The sequence below is a fragment of the Oreochromis niloticus genome, linkage group LG7 (genome assembly GCF_001858045.2).
Source record: "Oreochromis niloticus isolate F11D_XX linkage group LG7, O_niloticus_UMD_NMBU, whole genome shotgun sequence".
Classification (NCBI taxonomy): domain Eukaryota; kingdom Metazoa; phylum Chordata; class Actinopteri; order Cichliformes; family Cichlidae; genus Oreochromis; species Oreochromis niloticus.
The window spans coordinates 32,065,008-32,084,504 of NC_031972.2; the positions used below are offsets into that span (position 1 = coordinate 32,065,008).

A 19,497-nucleotide genomic window follows, 5' to 3' on the forward strand; every position below is an offset into this window, starting at 1 on the left:
TAGACTTCCTGAGAAAATGTTACATTTTTCTGAAAGGGTTTTTTCTTTTTTTCTTTTTTTAAATAAAGTGTTCTTTGAATTTCCAAGATAACTGAATCTGATATATTTTTTGGGTCAAAGAATATAAAAATCAAAGGAAGTCTGTTTAAGGAGGAAGTCTCCTTTGCTTTATTAGGTTAAACAGTCAGGATAATAACGAGAATATTGAAAATGGTTATCTCATGCCAAATTGCTTGTTAGTGATAACATGTAACCTGTGTGCTACTATTTTATGCAAAACTAAAAAAAAAAAAACTGCAGCTAACATTTGTATTAATGTTAGCTCATTTACACAGCTGGCTCGATCTTAATTTGAGTTACTGGGAACATCTGATGGGTTTCTAATTTGCCTGAGCACTCACTCGATTTACTATTCATGGAATTACATTTTTCTTACGCTGTGTCTACATTAAACTAATAGTAACTGATATATTAGTTAGCTCTCAAAGGCTCATGGCAAGCTCTTTGTCTAATATCTTATATCTTTGGTTCTCAATGACTGGAACGTGACTCAAAACCTGTCCAAACAGTTTTTGCTAAGTGTCCACAATGTTCTGATGTTACAGTTCTAAACCCGACTTAATGGGGCTTAATTTGACGCGGGAAACCTCACCCGGCCCGGACACGGAAAGGATTGACAGATTGATAGCTACCTGATGGCTAGCTACAGAGCTAAGGTAAAGCTAAAACAAACATATTAGCAGGATATGGAGGATGAATGTTAGCTTTCTTCCTGTTAAAAAAAGTTAATTTGAGAGTCCCCAATGGACAGAAACAAATACAATCATATGGCAGGGAAAAGAAGCTGAAATTGGACCAAAGTTCAGTTAAGAGAACACCTGAGATGATCTGTTCCCAGCATGAGGTTAGTCAGTAATATCCTACTGCATGGTCTGGATGACTGGCTATGAAAAAATCCTGATTCTCAACTTTGCCTACCCATACAAATATTATTTAATACAAATCTTGATTATTCAAAACATCATAAATATTTAGTGCCTGGCAATCTGAGCCCGTGGGCTGTAGTTAGACCATGAGGTTTTAAAAACTGAGATTAAGGATGCACTGCACATTAACAGTGTTAATAAAAATCCAGAGAGGCCTACAGTGATCACAGATTATTTCTAAGGTCTTGTTTATATTAAATAAAACAAGATACAAAGCATTAGAAAACTTGTTAATACATTCAGTAGACTTGGACTTGAAATTTAAACATTTCTTTTCTTGACTATCTCACATGCACATATTATGAAACCACAGGGGAAGTTCTCAATCATACTAGTTCTCTGACAGATTATATCTAAATCTAATGTGTCGGTCATCTAAAATTCTACAGGCTTTTGTATTTAACATCACAGATGGCTCAGCTTATGGTGACCTTTTAGACAGATGCTGGGATATTAAAGTGTGGAATTCGGTAAGGACAAACAGCATTATGCAAACAGTAGTATGCAATCCTAGACATACTTGCAAGAACGATGCTAGTGTGGATACTAATAAAAAAGACAAAAGGCTGACAGCATAGCTGGGCAGTATAAAAATTACAGACACCAGGATAATTAACAGTTGCACCATTTTACCTCTTTTGTGTAGAGCAATGCAGTACTATAAAAAAAGTATTGAGTCACCCTTCATTTCTTTACATTTTCCTGGGAAAATAGGAAACAGGTGTAGTGATTTATTGAAATGTAAAACTCAATAAATAACTACGTGGAATAAGAGTTTACAAGGGGGGGGGGTTCTACTGGATTTTCAGTCCAGTTCTTGTTTAATCTGGCATACCTCAAAATTTTCTTTTCTATCTTCTTGACAGTGCCTTCCTTCCATTGATACAGAACTGTAGATGTATCTCCAGATGCATCACTCATAGATAGTAGATAGTTTTTTTTTTTAGGCCTGCCACTTCTTCTTTTGACCCATGTTGCACATTATGCCAAGGCATGCCAAATTGTCAGCAAACAGCTCTTTGAGACTCACCTTGTTAGTACAAAACTATAAATTTATGTTCTTCAGACTGTGATATCTTTATCTCTTTTTCATAGATTCAACCAGTGGCAGATGTAGAAAATTTTAGATGGGGGAGGGGTGAAGGAAGGGCAAGAGGTCTAGGCAGGGTGGCATATGCCTCTTCAGTGAAGTATGGGGGAAATCCCCTATATGTAAATGGAGTAATTATCCACAAAAACACTTTAAACTATTTATTGTATCATGGTCTCTCCTGGATTAAACTAGAGAAATTGGAACAAATGATGTCCTATAGTAACAACGTCCTGAAGATACAATTAAAAACTGGTTCAGTCTTTTTAAGTGGATTAACAAAAAACAAAAATCAGCCAACGTCCAAACCTGGAGAACTATTACTCAGGACCACTTTAAAAAAAACATTATAAGTCTGACTCCTTGGAAGCATTGAGAGGTGGCTGAAGACTTTCACACAGTATTTATTTGTTTTCACTATTATTTCACACCTTTGAGTCAAAGTATGTCAATGCTGTTCTGTTATAAGCTTATCTGCTGGTTGAGAAGGCCTGAGCCGTGTTCTAAACGTTTGTGCTGCTCTCTGCTGGTACAAAATAATAATTACAATTATCAATGGTTAAAGGTTTGATTAATTATTTACATATAAACTGGCCCCAAATAAGATAGAATAAATGACACAGATATTCAAAACACAAAATTACAGCTAAAGCTTATTTTGTAATATATTAAAGTGACAAAACTTCATCTCCGAATTGTTACAAGCATATCTTAGATCAAAAATGAAGATGAAGTCATTACAAAAAAATCAACTACAGATGAATTTGTTAATTTCTAGTCAGACTTCCTGTCTTCGCTTGTTCATATCTTGATGAACACAGCCTCATAATGTGATTGTGCTATTTTATGAGGTTTTGAAAGTGACATCACGAAGCCTCGCCCCCCCAGGCTTTTATAATTAGTCACCTACAGTCACAGGCAGCCGTACACACTACAGCTTTCTACAGGGAGCAGAGAGCACAAAGCTACAGCCACACAAGTGTTTGTGAAGACATACAGCTAAAGGAAAACTATGACAAGGGTCAGTCGTCAAACTCTGATAACATGTAAGTAAACATCAAAACAGGCTCCTTTCCAATTTACTTAGATCTGTTTTTAAAGTAAAGGTCTTGAGTAAGTGACTGAAGAGCCATGTGAACTACCATGTTTATTGTTAGTATTTTTTAGACTCTAAGTGTAGAAATTACTCCCTTTAGTAGCTGATCTGTGAATTATTTGAACTGAAGCTGCTTTGGTGAAATCAGCCTTTGCAGTATCTTTAAAAACTGCCTCTTTTCACTGGTTCAAATAGCTTGTTAGAAGTGAACTTTCAGTGTAAGAAGGTTAAACTCAGACCTGCTAGAAGTTACACAACACCATGCTTTTTTAATGTTTGATTTGTTAAGGAAGTAAATGACACATTTCTACCGGTCTAAACTGAGTGATGATGACATGTGGCGCTAAAGCTCTCAGACAGGAAATGTGTTGTTTTTTTTCTTTTTTTGACTCGACACTATTTTGAAACCTTTGGGTTGAATCTTTATCACAAAGTACTGCATCATTACTTTAATGTTTCTTTCTCCCACTGGTGGTAAAGTAGAGTTTATTTTCATTAGATTCTCTTTTTTAAATTAAACTTTTAAAATTGTGATCAAACAACTACAATAGAAGGAGGAAAAAAATAATACATTCGTCATACTAGATCCCTGCTCTGACTTCCTTTACATTGACAGAAACACAGATGGCAAGACTGTGTCTGTGATGAAATATGTACTACACAGACTGTAAACGTTCAGCCTTTCTGGTCTTTTATTCATATTAAGTTCCAAATCAAAAGATGGGGGAGTTTTTTTTTCATGGTTCCGCCAGATAAATTATCATGACTAACCATGACCAACTACATTCTGATTACACAATGGTAGTGGTAGAAGAGGTATGAAATATACAGCCCCGGTCAAAAGTTTAAGATCACTTGAAAAATGGCAAAAAATCATATTTTGCTTGGTTGGATCTTAACAAGGTTCCAAGTAGAGCTTCAACATGCAACAAGAAGAAATGGGAGTGAGACAAAACAGTGCAATTTATTGAAAACAATGCTTAAACTGAAACAGGTTGTTTTACAGCTGATCAATAGTTTAGGACCACATCCCTTTAAAAGGCCAAATCTGTGCAAAAATGTGGATTCATTGTCATTTTCTGTCAGGTAGTCTGATGGCAAAGGCAAAAAAACTTTCCCTTTTTGAACATGGTTGGGTTGTTGAACTGCATAAGCAGGGTCTCTCACAGCACGCCATCACTGCTGAGGTCTGACGGAGTAAGACAGTCATTTGGGATTTCTTAAATGATTCCGAGGCTTATGGAACAAAAAAGTCAAGTGGATGACCCCCAAATATTTCACCAGCACTGAGCCAGAGGATCCAACTGGCTGTCCGTCAAGACACTGGACGATCCAAATAAAGGCCGTTACTGGTGCAGACTGCAGCCCCATAACCATCAGACGGCATCGGAGACTGAAGGGCTTCAAAAACAAAAAAGGCCTCGTCTCCTTGAACGCCACAGAGCGGATCATTTCAACTTTGCAAGAGTTCACCAAACATGGGACAGTGAAAGATAGAAGAAAGTTTTATTTTCTGATGAGAAAAAATTTAACCTTGATGGTCCTGACGGTTTCCAGTGTTACTGGCAAGGCAAGCAGATCCCACCTGAGATGTTTTCTACATGCCACAATGTAGCTTCAGGAGGTGTAGGGGCATCAAACGGCCGCTGGCTATGTCCAGATGTTGCAGAGAGCATCCCTCATGACTGAGGGCCCTCGTCTGTGTGGTAACGACTGGGTTTTTCAACAGGACAACGCTACAGTACACAGAACAAGGGACTATATCCAGGAGAATAACTTTGCTCTTTTGGACCATCCTGCATGTTCCCCTGATCTAAATCCAATTGAGAACCTTTGGGGATGGATGGCAAGGGAAGTTTACAAAAAGGACAACAGTTCAACAGTTCCGTCTTCACCAGTTGGAGAAATGTTCCCACTCACCTCATGGAAACACAAATTTTTGAAGTGATTAACATTAATGGCGGAGCTAGTCATTACTGAGTTCATGAACTTTGATGTCTGTTATGGGGGGGGTTAACGTGGTTTTTTTGTTGTTTTTTTTAGGTGTGGTCCTAAACTTTTGATTAGCTGTAAAACAGTCTGTTTCGGTTTAAGCGTTGTTTTCAATCAATTGCATGTTCAAAAAATGTTTTGTCTCACTCCCATTTCTTCTTGTTGCATGTTGAAGCTGTACTTGGAACCTTGTTAAGATCCAACCATGCAAAATATGATTTTTTGCCAATTTTTAAGTGATGTTAAACTTTTGATGGGGACTGTATATATAAAAGCTGGAGTTGGGCAAAATTAATTGGGTTCAATCCGACTAAGCAAGTGAGATACTGTTCATACCTAGGTGACATTAGGCCTACCTTAAATGGAAAAAAAAAAGTGCAGTCTGACATTTTTGCAACCAGTTTTAGCCTACAGGACATTAATAAGAATATAAGGTCTTCCCCCTTTAGCTTCAGACCTGGAGGCCTAAATTCATCCTTTATATGTAGTTTATGAGTTTATTGTATAATTAATATAGTTTAGTGCATGCAGACTCAGCGTCTTCAGTCCTTGAAAACAGCTCAGTAATGTATTTGCTGAAAACACTGTTTCACAAAGAAGATCAAAACCTTCAGCAGAACAACAAATGTTGCTACTTATTTTAACAGTAATAGATGCTTTCAGCTTCTCTCTAATTTTCCAAGAGGTCACCAAAGATTAAGCTACACATTTGATTTGTCACCGATGTTACACCAGATCCCCTTCCTGATGCAACCCTACTATATAGCCAGGGTTGGGACTAGTACTGTATGAGCCTGGGTTTGTGTCTCCTAAACAAATAATAACCATTTCCAAAATGTACCTTTAATTGGCATGAGTTCAATAAACTCCAAATAAAGCTGCACACTGTATGTTTTTTAACTAAATATCAGTCAGAGAAGAGGAAATTATCTTTGTTGAGCATTTCTTATTTTAAATGGATGTTTAGTGCATGTGTGTGCCTTTTATAGTAGAATTTGTCTAATGTTTTGTTGATTTGTAAGATAAAAGTCCACTTTAAAATAAAATCAATAACCTATAAAACTATACACAACCTAAATCAGATTGCATGAATTCCAAAAGCAGAGGAATTTCCAGGAAGCACACACATTGCACATTTCTACCTAACTCTAATTTCTATTTAGAAATTCATTTAACGCCAAGAACTTTCAGTGTGACACTCTACTTATCAGCTAAAACATTTTCAATCCTACCTGGTACATATGGAAGGGGTCCGCATTACTATCGATTTCTAAAGCTCCGAAATACTAGTTTAACATCATTTTAAGGGAGAAAAGAAAGGACAGGAAAATTCCAAACTCTACATTTGGAAGCAGGACAGGAGGAATGTCATATACCACATTCTCACAACCTTACAAAAATCTCCTGTCTTGAATTGCAGGTGTGTTGTTATTCTGTGCAGTAACAAAACAGATGGCAACCTCCACAGCACCAACTTCAACTTCTGCAAACCTTGCTGAGACATCAACTGCAGGTGTCACTGAAAACACCAGCACCACTGACATCAACCAAAGCGCCAACACAGGCATTACTCCCACAAACACCACTGAAACAAACAGCACCACTGACATCGCCCAAATCACCAGCACAGCCATTACTCCCACAAACACCACTCAAACAAACAGCAGTACTGACATTACCCAAAGCACCAGCACAGCCATTACTCCCACAAACACCACTCAAACAAACAGCAGTACTGACATTACCCAAATCACCAGCACAGCCATTACTCCCACAAACACCACTCAAACAAACAGCAGTACTGACATTACCCAAAGCACCAGCACAGCCATTACTCCCACAAACACCACTCAAACAAACAGCAGTACTGACATTACCCAAAGCACCAGCACAGCCATTACTCCCACTAGTGCCACCCAAACAAACAGCACCACTGACTTCGCCCAAAGCACCAGCACAGCCATTACTCCCACAAACACCACCGAAACAAACAGCACCACTGACATCACCCAAACCCCCAACACAACGATCACCTTAAGCACTTTAAATACAAGTATTCAAACAATCACAGAAACTACTACCAAAACTACCATCACCACCCGAGCTACCACCACAACAGCCATCACTCATGGAATCACCACCCCCCCAAGAGCCACCACCAGGGGTACCACTCTGGGGCAGGATGAACACAAGCCTAAAGGTCTAAGCTCAGGTATGGAGAATTGCTCAGACACAGTTATTCTTTCTGTTTCATGCATTTCCTTTCTTTTTCGATCGATCCCACAACAATTCTGCTACATGACAGTAAGTCAGAAACCAGTGTATCTTCACTGACAAGTAGAACCACATCAAGACTCTGAAAAATGTCATCTAGGATAATTAATATCAAAAGCCTGAATGCAAAAATGGTAACAATAACCAAAGCTTGACTAGACGGTATCATGTAGATTTTTTATCATTGTTTAGCATACAAGCATGACATTATTACTAATTAGTTACAAATACAAATCTGATCTAAAAAATGTATAGTTTATCCTCTTGACACCATGAAAGCTGACAAACTGCCAGTGAGTAAAAGAGAACTCAGATGATAATCAGAACAATTAAAATCGTGTTGTTTATGCTAACTTTATTACTACCACCCAAATGTTTGCAGCAGAAATCAAAACAAACTCATCAGAACAGCAGTTTTGGTGAGTCCAAGTGAATTGTAGCCTCAGTTTTTCACTGATAGGATTGGCACTCAGTATGGTCTTCTTCTGCTGTAGCCTGTCTGCTTTAAGGTTTTGCATTGAGAGATTATGCATTCTGTGGTTGTAGTGAATGGTTAGTTGAGTTTAGTTACTGTTGCCTTTCTTTTCACTTGATGCAGTCTGGCCATTTTCCTCTGACCTCTGGGATTAACAAGGCATTTTCACCTAGAGTTACTGCTCACTGGGCCAATTGTTGGACCATTCTCTGTAAACCTTTGAACAGATGGTTGTGTGGGAAAATCCCAAGAGATCAGCAGTTTCTGAAATTCTCAGATCAGCCCATCTGCCACCAACAACCATGCTACATTCAAACTCACTAAAATCCTCTGATTTGTGTTAGTGAGCAATTGAACAGGTCTACCTAATAAGTGGCCAGTGTTAAAAATGGTATACCCAAACTCTTAACTCCTAAAATGTCAAACTCACTAGGATTAAAGGTAACACTTTATAAAAATGACCCAAGAGCAAGGGCTCAGTGCTCATATAATTAAATGGAATTTCAATGTATTGTGTTTAAAATTATGTAATTATATTTAACTAAAAATACAGGTAACTACACTCTAATAAGGGGGAAAGCAAGAAGAAATTATAATGTAATTTTAAAAATGGATAACAGAATATCTATTGTGCACATAAAATAATGAATATTAAATAAAGATGTTAAAAAAAATAAGCATATAAAATGGCAAGATTAAGGCCTGCGCCCCTCCAAAAATACAGGCCCACATAGCAAAATTGGTATGGCCCGGATCTGGCCTACACAATGTGCTTACACATGGCCCACATACCGCAAAGAATGACGGCCCTTTGGTGGCCTAGATCTGGTTTGCCAGAGGTGGTCCACACATGGGCCAGCACAAGGCCAGTTGCAGACACACTGCTGGCCCTGTGCTGGCCCAGAACAGTTTCAGCTCTGGCCCCAGATGTCAGCCTAATGTGTACCCTAAGCCATGTAATGACAACATGTGCCGGAACATAATAGTGCAAAAGTAACATGACGAAACTCTGTTCTTTTCAAAGGAACAGAGTCTTCTAACTAAAACAGGAAAATAGGAACATAAATAGTGCCATCATTGCCAGACCCGGCCCACATCTGGCCATGACACCAGTCAGTCAGAAGTGCCAGCTTGATGCCGGATCCGGGGAAGACCTGTTTTCTGTGAGCCTGGGCCACATAAACCAAACCACAATTGGGCCAGATGTGGCATGCCATCACATAAACAGTGCCATCTATGCCAGGCCTGGCCCATATCTGGATGACATACCACTTACCATGCCAGAAGTCAGCCAGCAGTGCTGGCTTGACACCAGATCCAGGCCAGACCTGTCTGCTATGTGAGGGATGACAGATGGAAAATATTGTTTGTTTCCTTAAAATTTCCACAAAATTACCATAAAAATAGCACTTAAAACTACTTAAAATGTAATTTATGTCTCCTTTCCTGTAAAATACATGAAATTATGCACTTAAAATTACTTACACACTACTGCAATTTATTCATAGTATAGTTGTTGTTTTTTTTTGTTTCTTGCAAAACTTGTTCTTATTCAAGTGTCTACAAAAATAATTAATCAGACATATCATGTAAAGTAAGGAAGTATATTTTGTATTAGTATACTCACTGTTTATCATATATAATTTATTATTTCTTTCTTTTTTCTTTTTCTTTCTTTTTTGATAACACTAAACTGTGGTTTGGATGTTACAACATTTACCACTGCCACATTTTTGATCAGTCAGTGTAGCACCTGTTCAGATAGCACCACATTACACTGCACCAAAACGTGTTACCCAAGTACCTGCCCTTTATAGACAACTCTGTGTTTATTGCAGATGCTCTCTCAAGACACCCACTGTGTGTTCCCTGCGGTTTCATTGAAATTATAAATTATTTTCTTATCTTTATTGTACTCCTTCAGATACACCTCTGGTATACCAGTAACTCATTAACTTTTGGTTTTAATCAAAGAATAGTTACAATATACTGCCAATAAAGGGCATGTTCTCTAACATAATGACTGGTTTCTGACCTGAATCTGATGTAAACCATCTGTCTATCTTTAACACCCCGAATGTAAATATCAGCGAATGTGTTGAACATATGCTTAGAAACACAATGGCACAGGTACTCATAGTTCTTTTGTTAAATGAGCAAAGTGAAAGCATGCAATACTCATGCACTACCCCAGCCCTTCTGTTGCCCGTCTGTGACTGACCTCTTTTCAGCGTGGTTTAGTCTGCGGTTAATATGTGAACAGTTTCCTTTCACGCTTCCTTGTTTACTTCATAGTAACGTCCTTACCAGCTATATAAATGTTAGTGAATAAGCAGAGAAAGAACTAAGTGTACAATATCCAGTCATTATCACTGTCAGATCACATTATAAGGTATATTAAAACATTCTTTACATTACTTCATGGGCATTTGGACCATCTAATCTCATTAAAGCCAAAATAACTTTAAGTCATTTACAGCAAAGAAAAGTAGTTTTCCACAAATGGGAACCTACTGCTTATTTCCCGTTATCAGTGGCTAGTGCACCTGATAATGTGTGTCATTTCATGTTATTTCCTATGGCTCATTTCATATGAATCATCTGGTTACTCAAAAAGGCCCAGAAAGTATGTTGATCATTTATGAGCAGTTACACATTTTTCAACAGCAATAACTAAAAGTTTGTATTTAAAAAGTAAATAAATGAAAATATGCAGGTCATGATCTGTTCCAAATGCTGATTTGTGGTGTCAAAAAATCTTCACTGCTCAGTCACAATCCATTCTTTGGAAAATAACAGAACGCATTTTCAGTGTCCATTTCCAAAGCGTGCCACCTATCAAGGGTTTAAGACTCAGTTCAAAGATCAGACAGCTATCTGATAAAACTAAGGCGCATAGTCAGCAATAAGCAGGTAATTTAATATTGAAATTAAGGCTTGTAAGAGTATTAAGAGCAGCTTTGTTTTTCAAGGAAGTGTTTATTGATTATATCTGAACATTTTACTAGGCTGTGCCTCCGGGCCAACAAATAGAAACATAAGATCCTTGAGGTGTTCTGATTTCATCCAATTTCTCACATGGAGATTACTTATCAAAACTAAAGCTCAAAGATCAGTTACTTTAGACAATGGGAAGAAAAGAATTATCTTAAGTTCATAGTACACTGTGCCACAAAATGACCACCACCTCTCGAGACTTTTAGCTTACCTCTGCATAGTTAGAGTAGTACAGTCGGCTGAGGCCACTGACATACTTAAACATCAGGTGTGTTTAGTTGATGAGAAAAACACATTTTATGAATCTTAAATGAAGAATCATTCAATACATTTTTCGATACACTTTAGACTGATTGATTTTAGCTTGTTTGCAGTATGGCTCTTGGGTTAGTGCTGTCCTGATACATCAATCTGGTTGATTTCAACTGTCCTTTAACCTTTTGTTTATTGCTATTTTTAAAACAGCTGTCCAGTTTTTTAGGTTATGACCAAACACATGCACAAAAAGCCTATATACTTAGGCTGTAGTCACATTAGGTAATTTATACCTAGCTGAACAAATTTGAACAGCAAATGTAACTCTAACCACCAGTTTTTTCAAATTTAGTGTGATTACTGCATATCATGTGTGAGCATGGTTAACCCTACTTTGTCCTGGCCTATTGAAAAGGTCAAGCCAGGCAGGGTTTGGTTTGACTCAAGAACAGTACACATGTAGTGTGATTGCTAACCACTCCTGAGCATTGACCTCTTTTAAACCATAATAAAAAGTAAACTAATAAACTGTCATATAGGCTGTGTGGCAGGCAGAGGTAGGAACCAAATGCAGGATTCAAATCAAAAAGGAGTGAACTAAAGAAGGAACTCATGAACCAGGAACTAGGAACTATAAACTAGAAGGGAGAAAAAAAAGAAAATTTACAACTTTGAGTTTACAAGCCAACCATGATGCACAAGGACGCACACAGCAAATGGGGACGATGCAACAACAAGCAGAGGAAGACTGAGCATAACGAGTGTATGGGAAACAGGAGGGAACACACCTGGAACTAACCAGTTAGCAAAGGTACAAGTAGAAGTAACACTACTACAGTTAAAAATACTCCTGATTTAACTTCTTTTCTCAAGTAAAAGTAAAAAAGTACAGGCTCTGGAATTTACTCCAAGCAAGAAAGTAAAAAGTAGCTCTTTGGAGGGCGTTTCTATTTTTGTGCAATGCTAACTGAACCTTGTGCTAGATTTAACATAATGCTAAAACAATATCAGTAGATGAGAAAACAAAATTTAGTCTAATTTTTCAAAATAACTACACTCAACTCGAATCTGAAAAAAAAGAAGGAAAATTTTTAAAAAAATCTCTATATTCTGTTGCCTACATTGTAGAGAGTGACTTTGCCTCTAAACAGGCAAGTGTGTATAGTCAGGGGTTTAATTGGGTCACACACTGTTCTTTACTTTAAACCCATCACAGTAGAGCAAACTAACCTGTTTATCCTGCACTAACTTGCAGAGAATTTTCATGCAACCATTAAATAACAGTTAGTCTACTTCAGTTTAACTTAAAAGCATGTTTCACAAAATAAAAAAAACAACTAAAAACCATAATGTCACATGTACTGATGTAAAAACATGAGGACTTTCATGTAAGTGTTAAAGTTCCAGTTTATGAAACTGACCTTTGTGGCTTACAGTGTTGGACCCAATCCACCACAAACTTCACAAAGGAAAATGTGACAGAAGTCCACAAGTAATCACTTAGTACTTTAGAACACACACTAAAGTACACAGGCACTTCAAGAAAGGGAAGACCGGACTATTTATACACAGAGAATTGACTGGAAGTGACAAACAGGTGAGGAAAGACACAGGGGACAAAAAGTGAATGCACGTCAGGGAAGGCAGACAGGAAGAAAAACTAACACAGGACATAAAAAAACAAACCTTCAAAGTAAAACAGGAAATGACAGAAAAAGACAAACAAAAAGAATTTCAAGGAAACACAAATGGATTAAGGCTTAGAGACAGAGTGAGACAGATGGACGCACAACTAGAAACAGTCAGGAGTCTACTAAGATAATAAAATAAGAAACACAAAATATTAAAAAAAGAAAAAAAGAGACTCAATAGCATCACTGTACAAGAATGATCAAAACAGGAAATGACAAACCCAAGTGAAACCAAACAGGAAACAATAAAAACTTGAAGGCAAGTCAAACTCCTGGGACTCAAACCACAGACTATAAGAGGAAACCTTAGACTTATTGTCTATTTCTTTGTTCTTTTCTCCAGGAAGTATTGCAGCCATCGTTTCTTTTTTCATTGTATTGGTTCTCGTTGTGTTGGGAGGGCTGTACTACTACAAGATCAGGTGAGTCAACTTGTGTTATAGAAGCCGAATGCTCATAGTTCACAGCCAAATTTGATTGTACCAGTCAGATGATTTCATTTCTCCAAGCAGCCCCCATATGCGTGACCAAAAGGATAGTTCTCAGGGGATTGATCCTTTGTTAGTCGTGCTTTAAAATTATTTATTTTTTTCATTGATGGTATAAAAGATGCTTCCAGATCTAAAAAGTAAAGCTAACCTAGAAGTGTGTCTGTGGTCACAGAAAGGTTTGTGGTTGTTGGGAAAACAGCCCTCAGGTCCTTCACTTTTTTACTTTCAAAATGAACTCAGTCAATAGATTCAGGTCACACTAAGTAGAAAAATAACTGCCCTTAGAAAATTCTGATCACTGTAAGAGTGAGAAAGGTCAAACCCTCACTGAAGTGTTTGGTGTTTTGAAACACTTTACTTCTCTCACTCTGTTTTGTCTTTGTATTTTCCGTTTCAGACGGACGAACTACGGTCGTCTCCTGGAGAGCCAAGATTACGGCATGACAGGAAACTTCAACAACCCAATGTACGACCCCTATGATGCTTGACCTCTGATCCCAGAGAAATCCAAAGTCCTGCAGACAGAGCCAGTCTGATCAGAATGTGCTAACAGTATGTGAGTGATGACTTCACGATGGTCAGATTTTTCAAGTGTTAGATAGACATCGAGCCAGTGTCACGCCAATGCTCGAATGCACTGAATTCCTCGAACTGCTATTATATTTCCAATGTGACCAAAAAGTATGTATTTAAATAATAGCAGCTACTAGCATTTACTCAGTTACCTTTTCAAAGAGCTTTAGCTTCATGAACTCTCATATGTGATCACATTTCTAAGAGTGGAAAGTCACAGGTTATCTAGTGTGTTTGTACAGGTGTTATGACTTTTGTCAGTGAAGATCAGCTCCAGTGTAACATTACAAGAGAAAAAACACAGACGGTAGCAAATAATACAGAGCCAGCAGAGACAACTTTCCAATGTGTCAATAAAGTGATGAGAAAAGTTTTTAATCTTTATACAATTTTCATAGTGATTTTGTTTTATAGAAAAGTGAGATATATCGCAAATCTAAGATGGAGACACATTTTAACAATTCCAGGTGTCCATGTTAAGTGAAGTAATAGAGACATTTACATAAAATGTTTTAGCTTTATTAGTTTGATTGTGTGTGTAAAAGTGTCAAACTGAATGATGCAAAGGAAGAGAGGGACCAGCCTTTAAAAGGCGGGTACAAGGTTGATTGTTTAATTGTATTCATCAAGCTAAAAGATGCGTTTTTTGTATTAAATATCTTGTGTGTCCTCAGTAAAACACATAATAAGGAGTTACCTCTCTCTCAAACCTGATCAGCTGCATCTGCCATTTTTGAGTGACATTTTACCTACTAGATGCTGTGTTGAGATGTGGTTTGTTTTCATATTTCTGGGATATTTCTGTCGTTAGTCAGGCTGCTGTTTTGATTGTTTGTACATTTTAATGAGCTGTGTTTTTGTGAATAAATTGGTGAATAAAGGTGATTAAAGTCAGTGTTATCGCCATTATGGCAACAACAATCTGAGTGATGTTGTGGAAAATGTAGAAACTAAACCCAGCGCACTTCAATGGTTCAGACTTTTCAGCTGTGCAGTATACAGAAGAAGTACTGCAGCTATCTAAACACAAAAGCATGATGGCTATAATTATCTGAAACCAATAAAATGGCACGACAACACAGCATGCGTAGTACACGCATGCAGATGCTGACGTTCGGTGCGATGTCTTCATCTCTTTGCCTCAGTAGACTCAGTAGGCATTTATTAGTGGAAGCTTTAATAATAGTCCTGCCATCACTGCCATCCCATCCAAACTGCTTCCATTCTTCCTCTTTCTCTCATGGTTTCCCATGAAATCCTCCTCCCAGACCCACACGCAGCTTGTCTGTGTCATTTCGTTTGTCCGTCTTCTTTTTTAATAATTTCCACAGAAGTTCTGAAAAGGTCAAATTCTGTCCATTATAAATGTTTATTTCTGCTGTAAATCTAGTTATTTTAAGAGAGGAGTCTGTGGGGATTGACTCAAATGGCCACTAGAGGAATTGCAGTTTTTGGCATCACAGCACTGACCGCATTTTTTAGCCCCAGAGGCTGCCTCTTCGCTCAAAATAGAGTACTTGCGACTATTCTGTTTGCTTTGCTACATAACACCCATTTTCCCAAAATCCTGTACAGGGTTGTCTCAAGACTGGAGGAAATCTGGTGGAAAGAAGACCTGTGATTCACAAATTCGAGCAATGGTGCATTTTGTAGCGAAATCATTCACATTTCACTTTAAACAATTCTAATCTAAAGCTGCAAAGTTACAAGTAGTTGCAAATGAGGGAGTATTTCTTCCCCAACCAATAAATAAAGCAACATAAAATGGAAAGCTTGAGTACATGAAGTATTTTTTAACTTTTTTTTAAAAAATGTGAAACTAACAATAGAACAGGACGAGTGAAGGGAAAACAGTGTATGCAAAATAAACAAAAGACAGGTTAGTTGAATGTGTGTGATGTGTAGTTTGTAACTGGACTGGCTACATATGTGTGTGATAAAGAAAAATACATTCAAATGAATAATAATTTCAATAACTTTAATCATCATCATTATTATCATCCTCCTCCATCTTTGTGATCATAACAACACCAACCTGATCATATGTGTATTATCACATATATGGATATTTATATTTTGAAGTGATATATTTATGTATGAGGTTCTAGAAAGTATATGAAAGTAAAGCTTATATAGATATTTTAAATTGTAAAGACAGAGGAAAAAGAAAAACTGAAGTACAGCATTTGAAATGTATTTTATTATACCACCTCTCTGTCGTCACTGCTGGGCAGCAGCAGTAATAATAGAGGGAGCAGAGTCTGCACTGTTATTATCAGGCTCTAAATACTCCAGGCAGTGTGTACGTGTGTGTGTCCTTTATAATTACCATTATTTACATTAGAAATCAGAAACATCTGGATAAGAAGTAAGAACTACAATGACTTAAATTTACCATTTGAATGTGAGCCGCAGTCTGTCACTCATGCTAATCACTCAGACATGTAATTTGAGCAGTTGTGTGTCAGTACACAGCAAATACTGAGCTGTTGATTTGTCCTGAATATTAAGATGGTTTAGGTTCATTTACTGCCTTCATTAAACATAGAAAGTGCCAGGCTCTGACAACAGGAAGTAACCTTTTGCTCTGTCACACTTCATTGCAACAGTTTGGAAACCACAGGCTGATAAGCTGCAAAATGAACAATAACAGGGAGGCGATGGATAAGCTGAGACTGAGATTATGTCTTTCCCTCTGATTAAATTCTGCATTACAAAGTTAGACAAATAAGAATTAAATGGGCAAAATTTAAAGATCAGAATTTTAAAAATCCTGTAACAATATCCAGCTTTGGACAGAAAAACCTGTTTATTATTTCTGACATACATGAGTCCTTAAGAGGACCAAATCCAGAATGAAAAGCGTGAGGAACGTGAACCTGCAGGCATAATTTTTTAGAAAAACAGTACATTTTAACTTCAAAACCACTAAAAAGCTGCATTCGCCCACTCACTGATAAGAGATGCACTAACAACTAAGAACAGAAAACCACGGTTTGAACTTTAGTTTCATTTAAGAGGAAAAACAGGAGGAGGTTTCATTTTCGACCTAACTGGGACACTTTTGCCCACTGAAGCTTCACTGCATCTGGTTTCAGCAGTTCTAACTTCAGGAGCATGAGCTCAGTTTGGTGCCTAAAAAACAGGTGGGTGTATAAAACTGTGTTTCACTCGTGAAAACTAAACTGTGGTGATGCTAGAAAAGGAGCAAATCATACAAAGTTTTAACTTTGTATGAGATTAAGATTCTCTGGGTCAAGCTGACTGAATGGAAGTATCCATATTATCATGTTTTGTCTCCATATAATCTTTTAACACTAGATATACTCAAATGTAGTGTGCAAGTTATCTTTTGCATAGAATGTCCTGACAATAATATGTGGCCATGAGTGAAGATGTGCCCTATAGTTGTTTGACCCCATTTGCAAAGACAATTTAAAACCAGACAAAGACAACCTGTTTGTGTGTAAATCAGTTTATTTCAGTTATTGATGACAAACTACAGCCAGACAATGATTAACACCCAGGTTTAACCTACAACATTTGGTTAAGTGTCGACATTTAATAAGGCGGAAGTGTAAAATACCTTTGGGGATTTTTCTAATCTGGTTTTGGTTTGATGTTAATTGTTCATATGTTTTGATTAAACTCCATTTACAAAACTATGCAGTGAACCTGTGTTTTTCCATGAAAACCGATTTGATTGCACCTTAAATTGTTATGTTTTCATAAAAAAAAAACAATTTGAAAAAAGAAAATAAAAGAAGGAAATATAATCATTTATATTTTCTTTTTTTCTTTCTTCATAGTCATGTACCGCTGTAGGAATGTTTTGGACTTTGAACTTTAGTTTCATTTAAGAGGAAAATCAGGAGGTGGTTTCATTTTTGACCTAACTGGGACACTTTTGCTCACTGATGCGTCACGGCATCTGGTTTCAGCAGCTTTAACTTCCAAAGTGCAGGACGGAGGAGACAGGATGTGAAAGCACTTTAACTTTAAGTACTGGCAACTTACAGAGAGGACAAAAATAAGCACAGAGCCTGGTCAGAGCAGAACAAGGAAACGTAAAGCTGAGGATTACACAGCAGGAATGTGGGACGACACAACAAGAATACAGACAAACAGGTTTAGAAGAAGCCACAATATTGACCATAAAGTGCTGGGACAAAACCCAGGAACGTGACAGAATTAGAACTAGAAAAAGTTTGCATTTCCTGCGAAAATGCTGTGTGGATGCCGGAACGCTGAAGCTGTCTGCTGAAAATGACTGAAAAAGATGAAAAGCTGCAAAAAAAAAAAAAAAAAAAAAAAAAAAAAAAAAATTGTATGGCATTAAAGAAACTGAAAATTCTGCTGAAAAGAAGTGAAGTAGAATTTTTTTTGCTGAAAAGTGGTGAAAAGCCAAAAATTCTACTGATAGGGGTAAAGACAGAGTTTCAAGGCGGTTACTCATCTCACTAAGCCAAAGTCACTCTCAATGAGTCAAACTCATTCTCACAAAGAAGAGGTGGAGAGACAGACAATTCTGCTGAAATGAGCAGAAGCTGCTGAGAATTGTGCTGATAAGAGGAGAAAAGGCTGAAAATTTTGCAGAAAAGAGGTAAATCAGCAGAATTTCTGCTGAAAAGAGTTTTTCCCGAAAACAGCTGAGATTTGTGCTAATGAGAGGTGAAAAGGCTGAAAATTTTGCAGAAGAGGTGAATAAGCAGAATTTGGGCTGAAAAGAGGTGAAAATTCTGCTTAAGAGTTCAATCAGCAGAATCTCTGCTGAAAAGAGGTTTTTGCTGAAAACAGCTGAAAAGAGTTAAAAAAAAAGTTTAACTATTAAATGAAAGAAATGTTGCCATAAGCAGGATTTGAACCCGGGCCTCCCACTCTGAGAACGGGTGCTCATCTCACTGAGCTAAAACACAGCTCAACCGGGCAAGGAAAACTAGTGACCCCACTGATAATGTGGCAGAAATGGGCAAAAAATATTGCATAAAAAATTCAATATCTCAAAAAGTATAGAAGTTATGAGCACCAAAAGTCATAGCAGGAAAGAGCAGAATTTTTTAAGATTTGAACGGTGAAAATAGCACAAAAACTGAGGGAGTAGTTAAGCGCCAAAAAACGTACGGAAGCAACCAGAATAAAGTATAATAAAGTAATAAAATAATAAAAAAACAATAGTATATTTGTATATTTTGTAGTATATTTGTGTGGATGCTGCCAGCATCCACACAAATATCAAATTAAACACAACCAGAAGGTCTCTAACTCAAATAATATCAACTTTATTTAAAGTAAAGTATTTATATAAAAAAAAAAAAAAAAAAAAAAAAAAAAAAAAAAAAAAAAAAAAAAAAAAAAGCCCTACTAGGCTGTACATAAAACTATACACAAAATAAATGAAAACAGTAAGAAAAAAATAACACAAATAAAAAGATTAATTTTAAAACTGAACAATGTAAGTGACTGTCGAACGTGCAAACTGAGAATGCTCTGTGCCCTCTGAATTTCAGCTTATGAAGCCTGCAAAATACACATTTATCCAGCTGAACAACTTGTAAACATTTTGGTTTTTAACTAATA

General features: G+C 37.1%; 1 protein-coding gene across 1 annotated transcript; it reads left to right on the plus strand.

Annotated features, from left to right (window-relative positions):
• Window positions 1-2,989: 2,989 nt before the first annotated feature.
• Window positions 2,990-14,841, plus strand: parm1 (prostate androgen-regulated mucin-like protein 1). The gene is made up of 4 exons (XM_019361314.2): window positions 2,990-3,122; window positions 6,585-7,376; window positions 13,200-13,278; window positions 13,745-14,841. Exons 1-4 carry the CDS (start codon window positions 3,089-3,091, stop codon window positions 13,833-13,835), a joined length of 996 nt encoding a protein of 331 aa, XP_019216859.1. The 5' UTR covers window positions 2,990-3,088; the 3' UTR covers window positions 13,836-14,841.
• Window positions 14,842-19,497: the final 4,656 nt, after the last annotated feature.

Excerpts from the sequence above, each read along its gene's own strand:
- parm1 (XM_019361314.2), top strand. The coding sequence starts at position 3,089 with ATGACAAGGGTCAGTCGTCAAACTCTGATAACAT. Across the intron at positions 3,123-6,584 it reads TCGTCAAACTCTGATAACAT|GTGTGTTGTTATTCTGTGCA; the intron begins GTAAGTAAACAT and ends CTTGAATTGCAG. Across the intron at positions 13,279-13,744 it reads CTGTACTACTACAAGATCAG|ACGGACGAACTACGGTCGTC; the intron begins GTGAGTCAACTT and ends TTTCCGTTTCAG.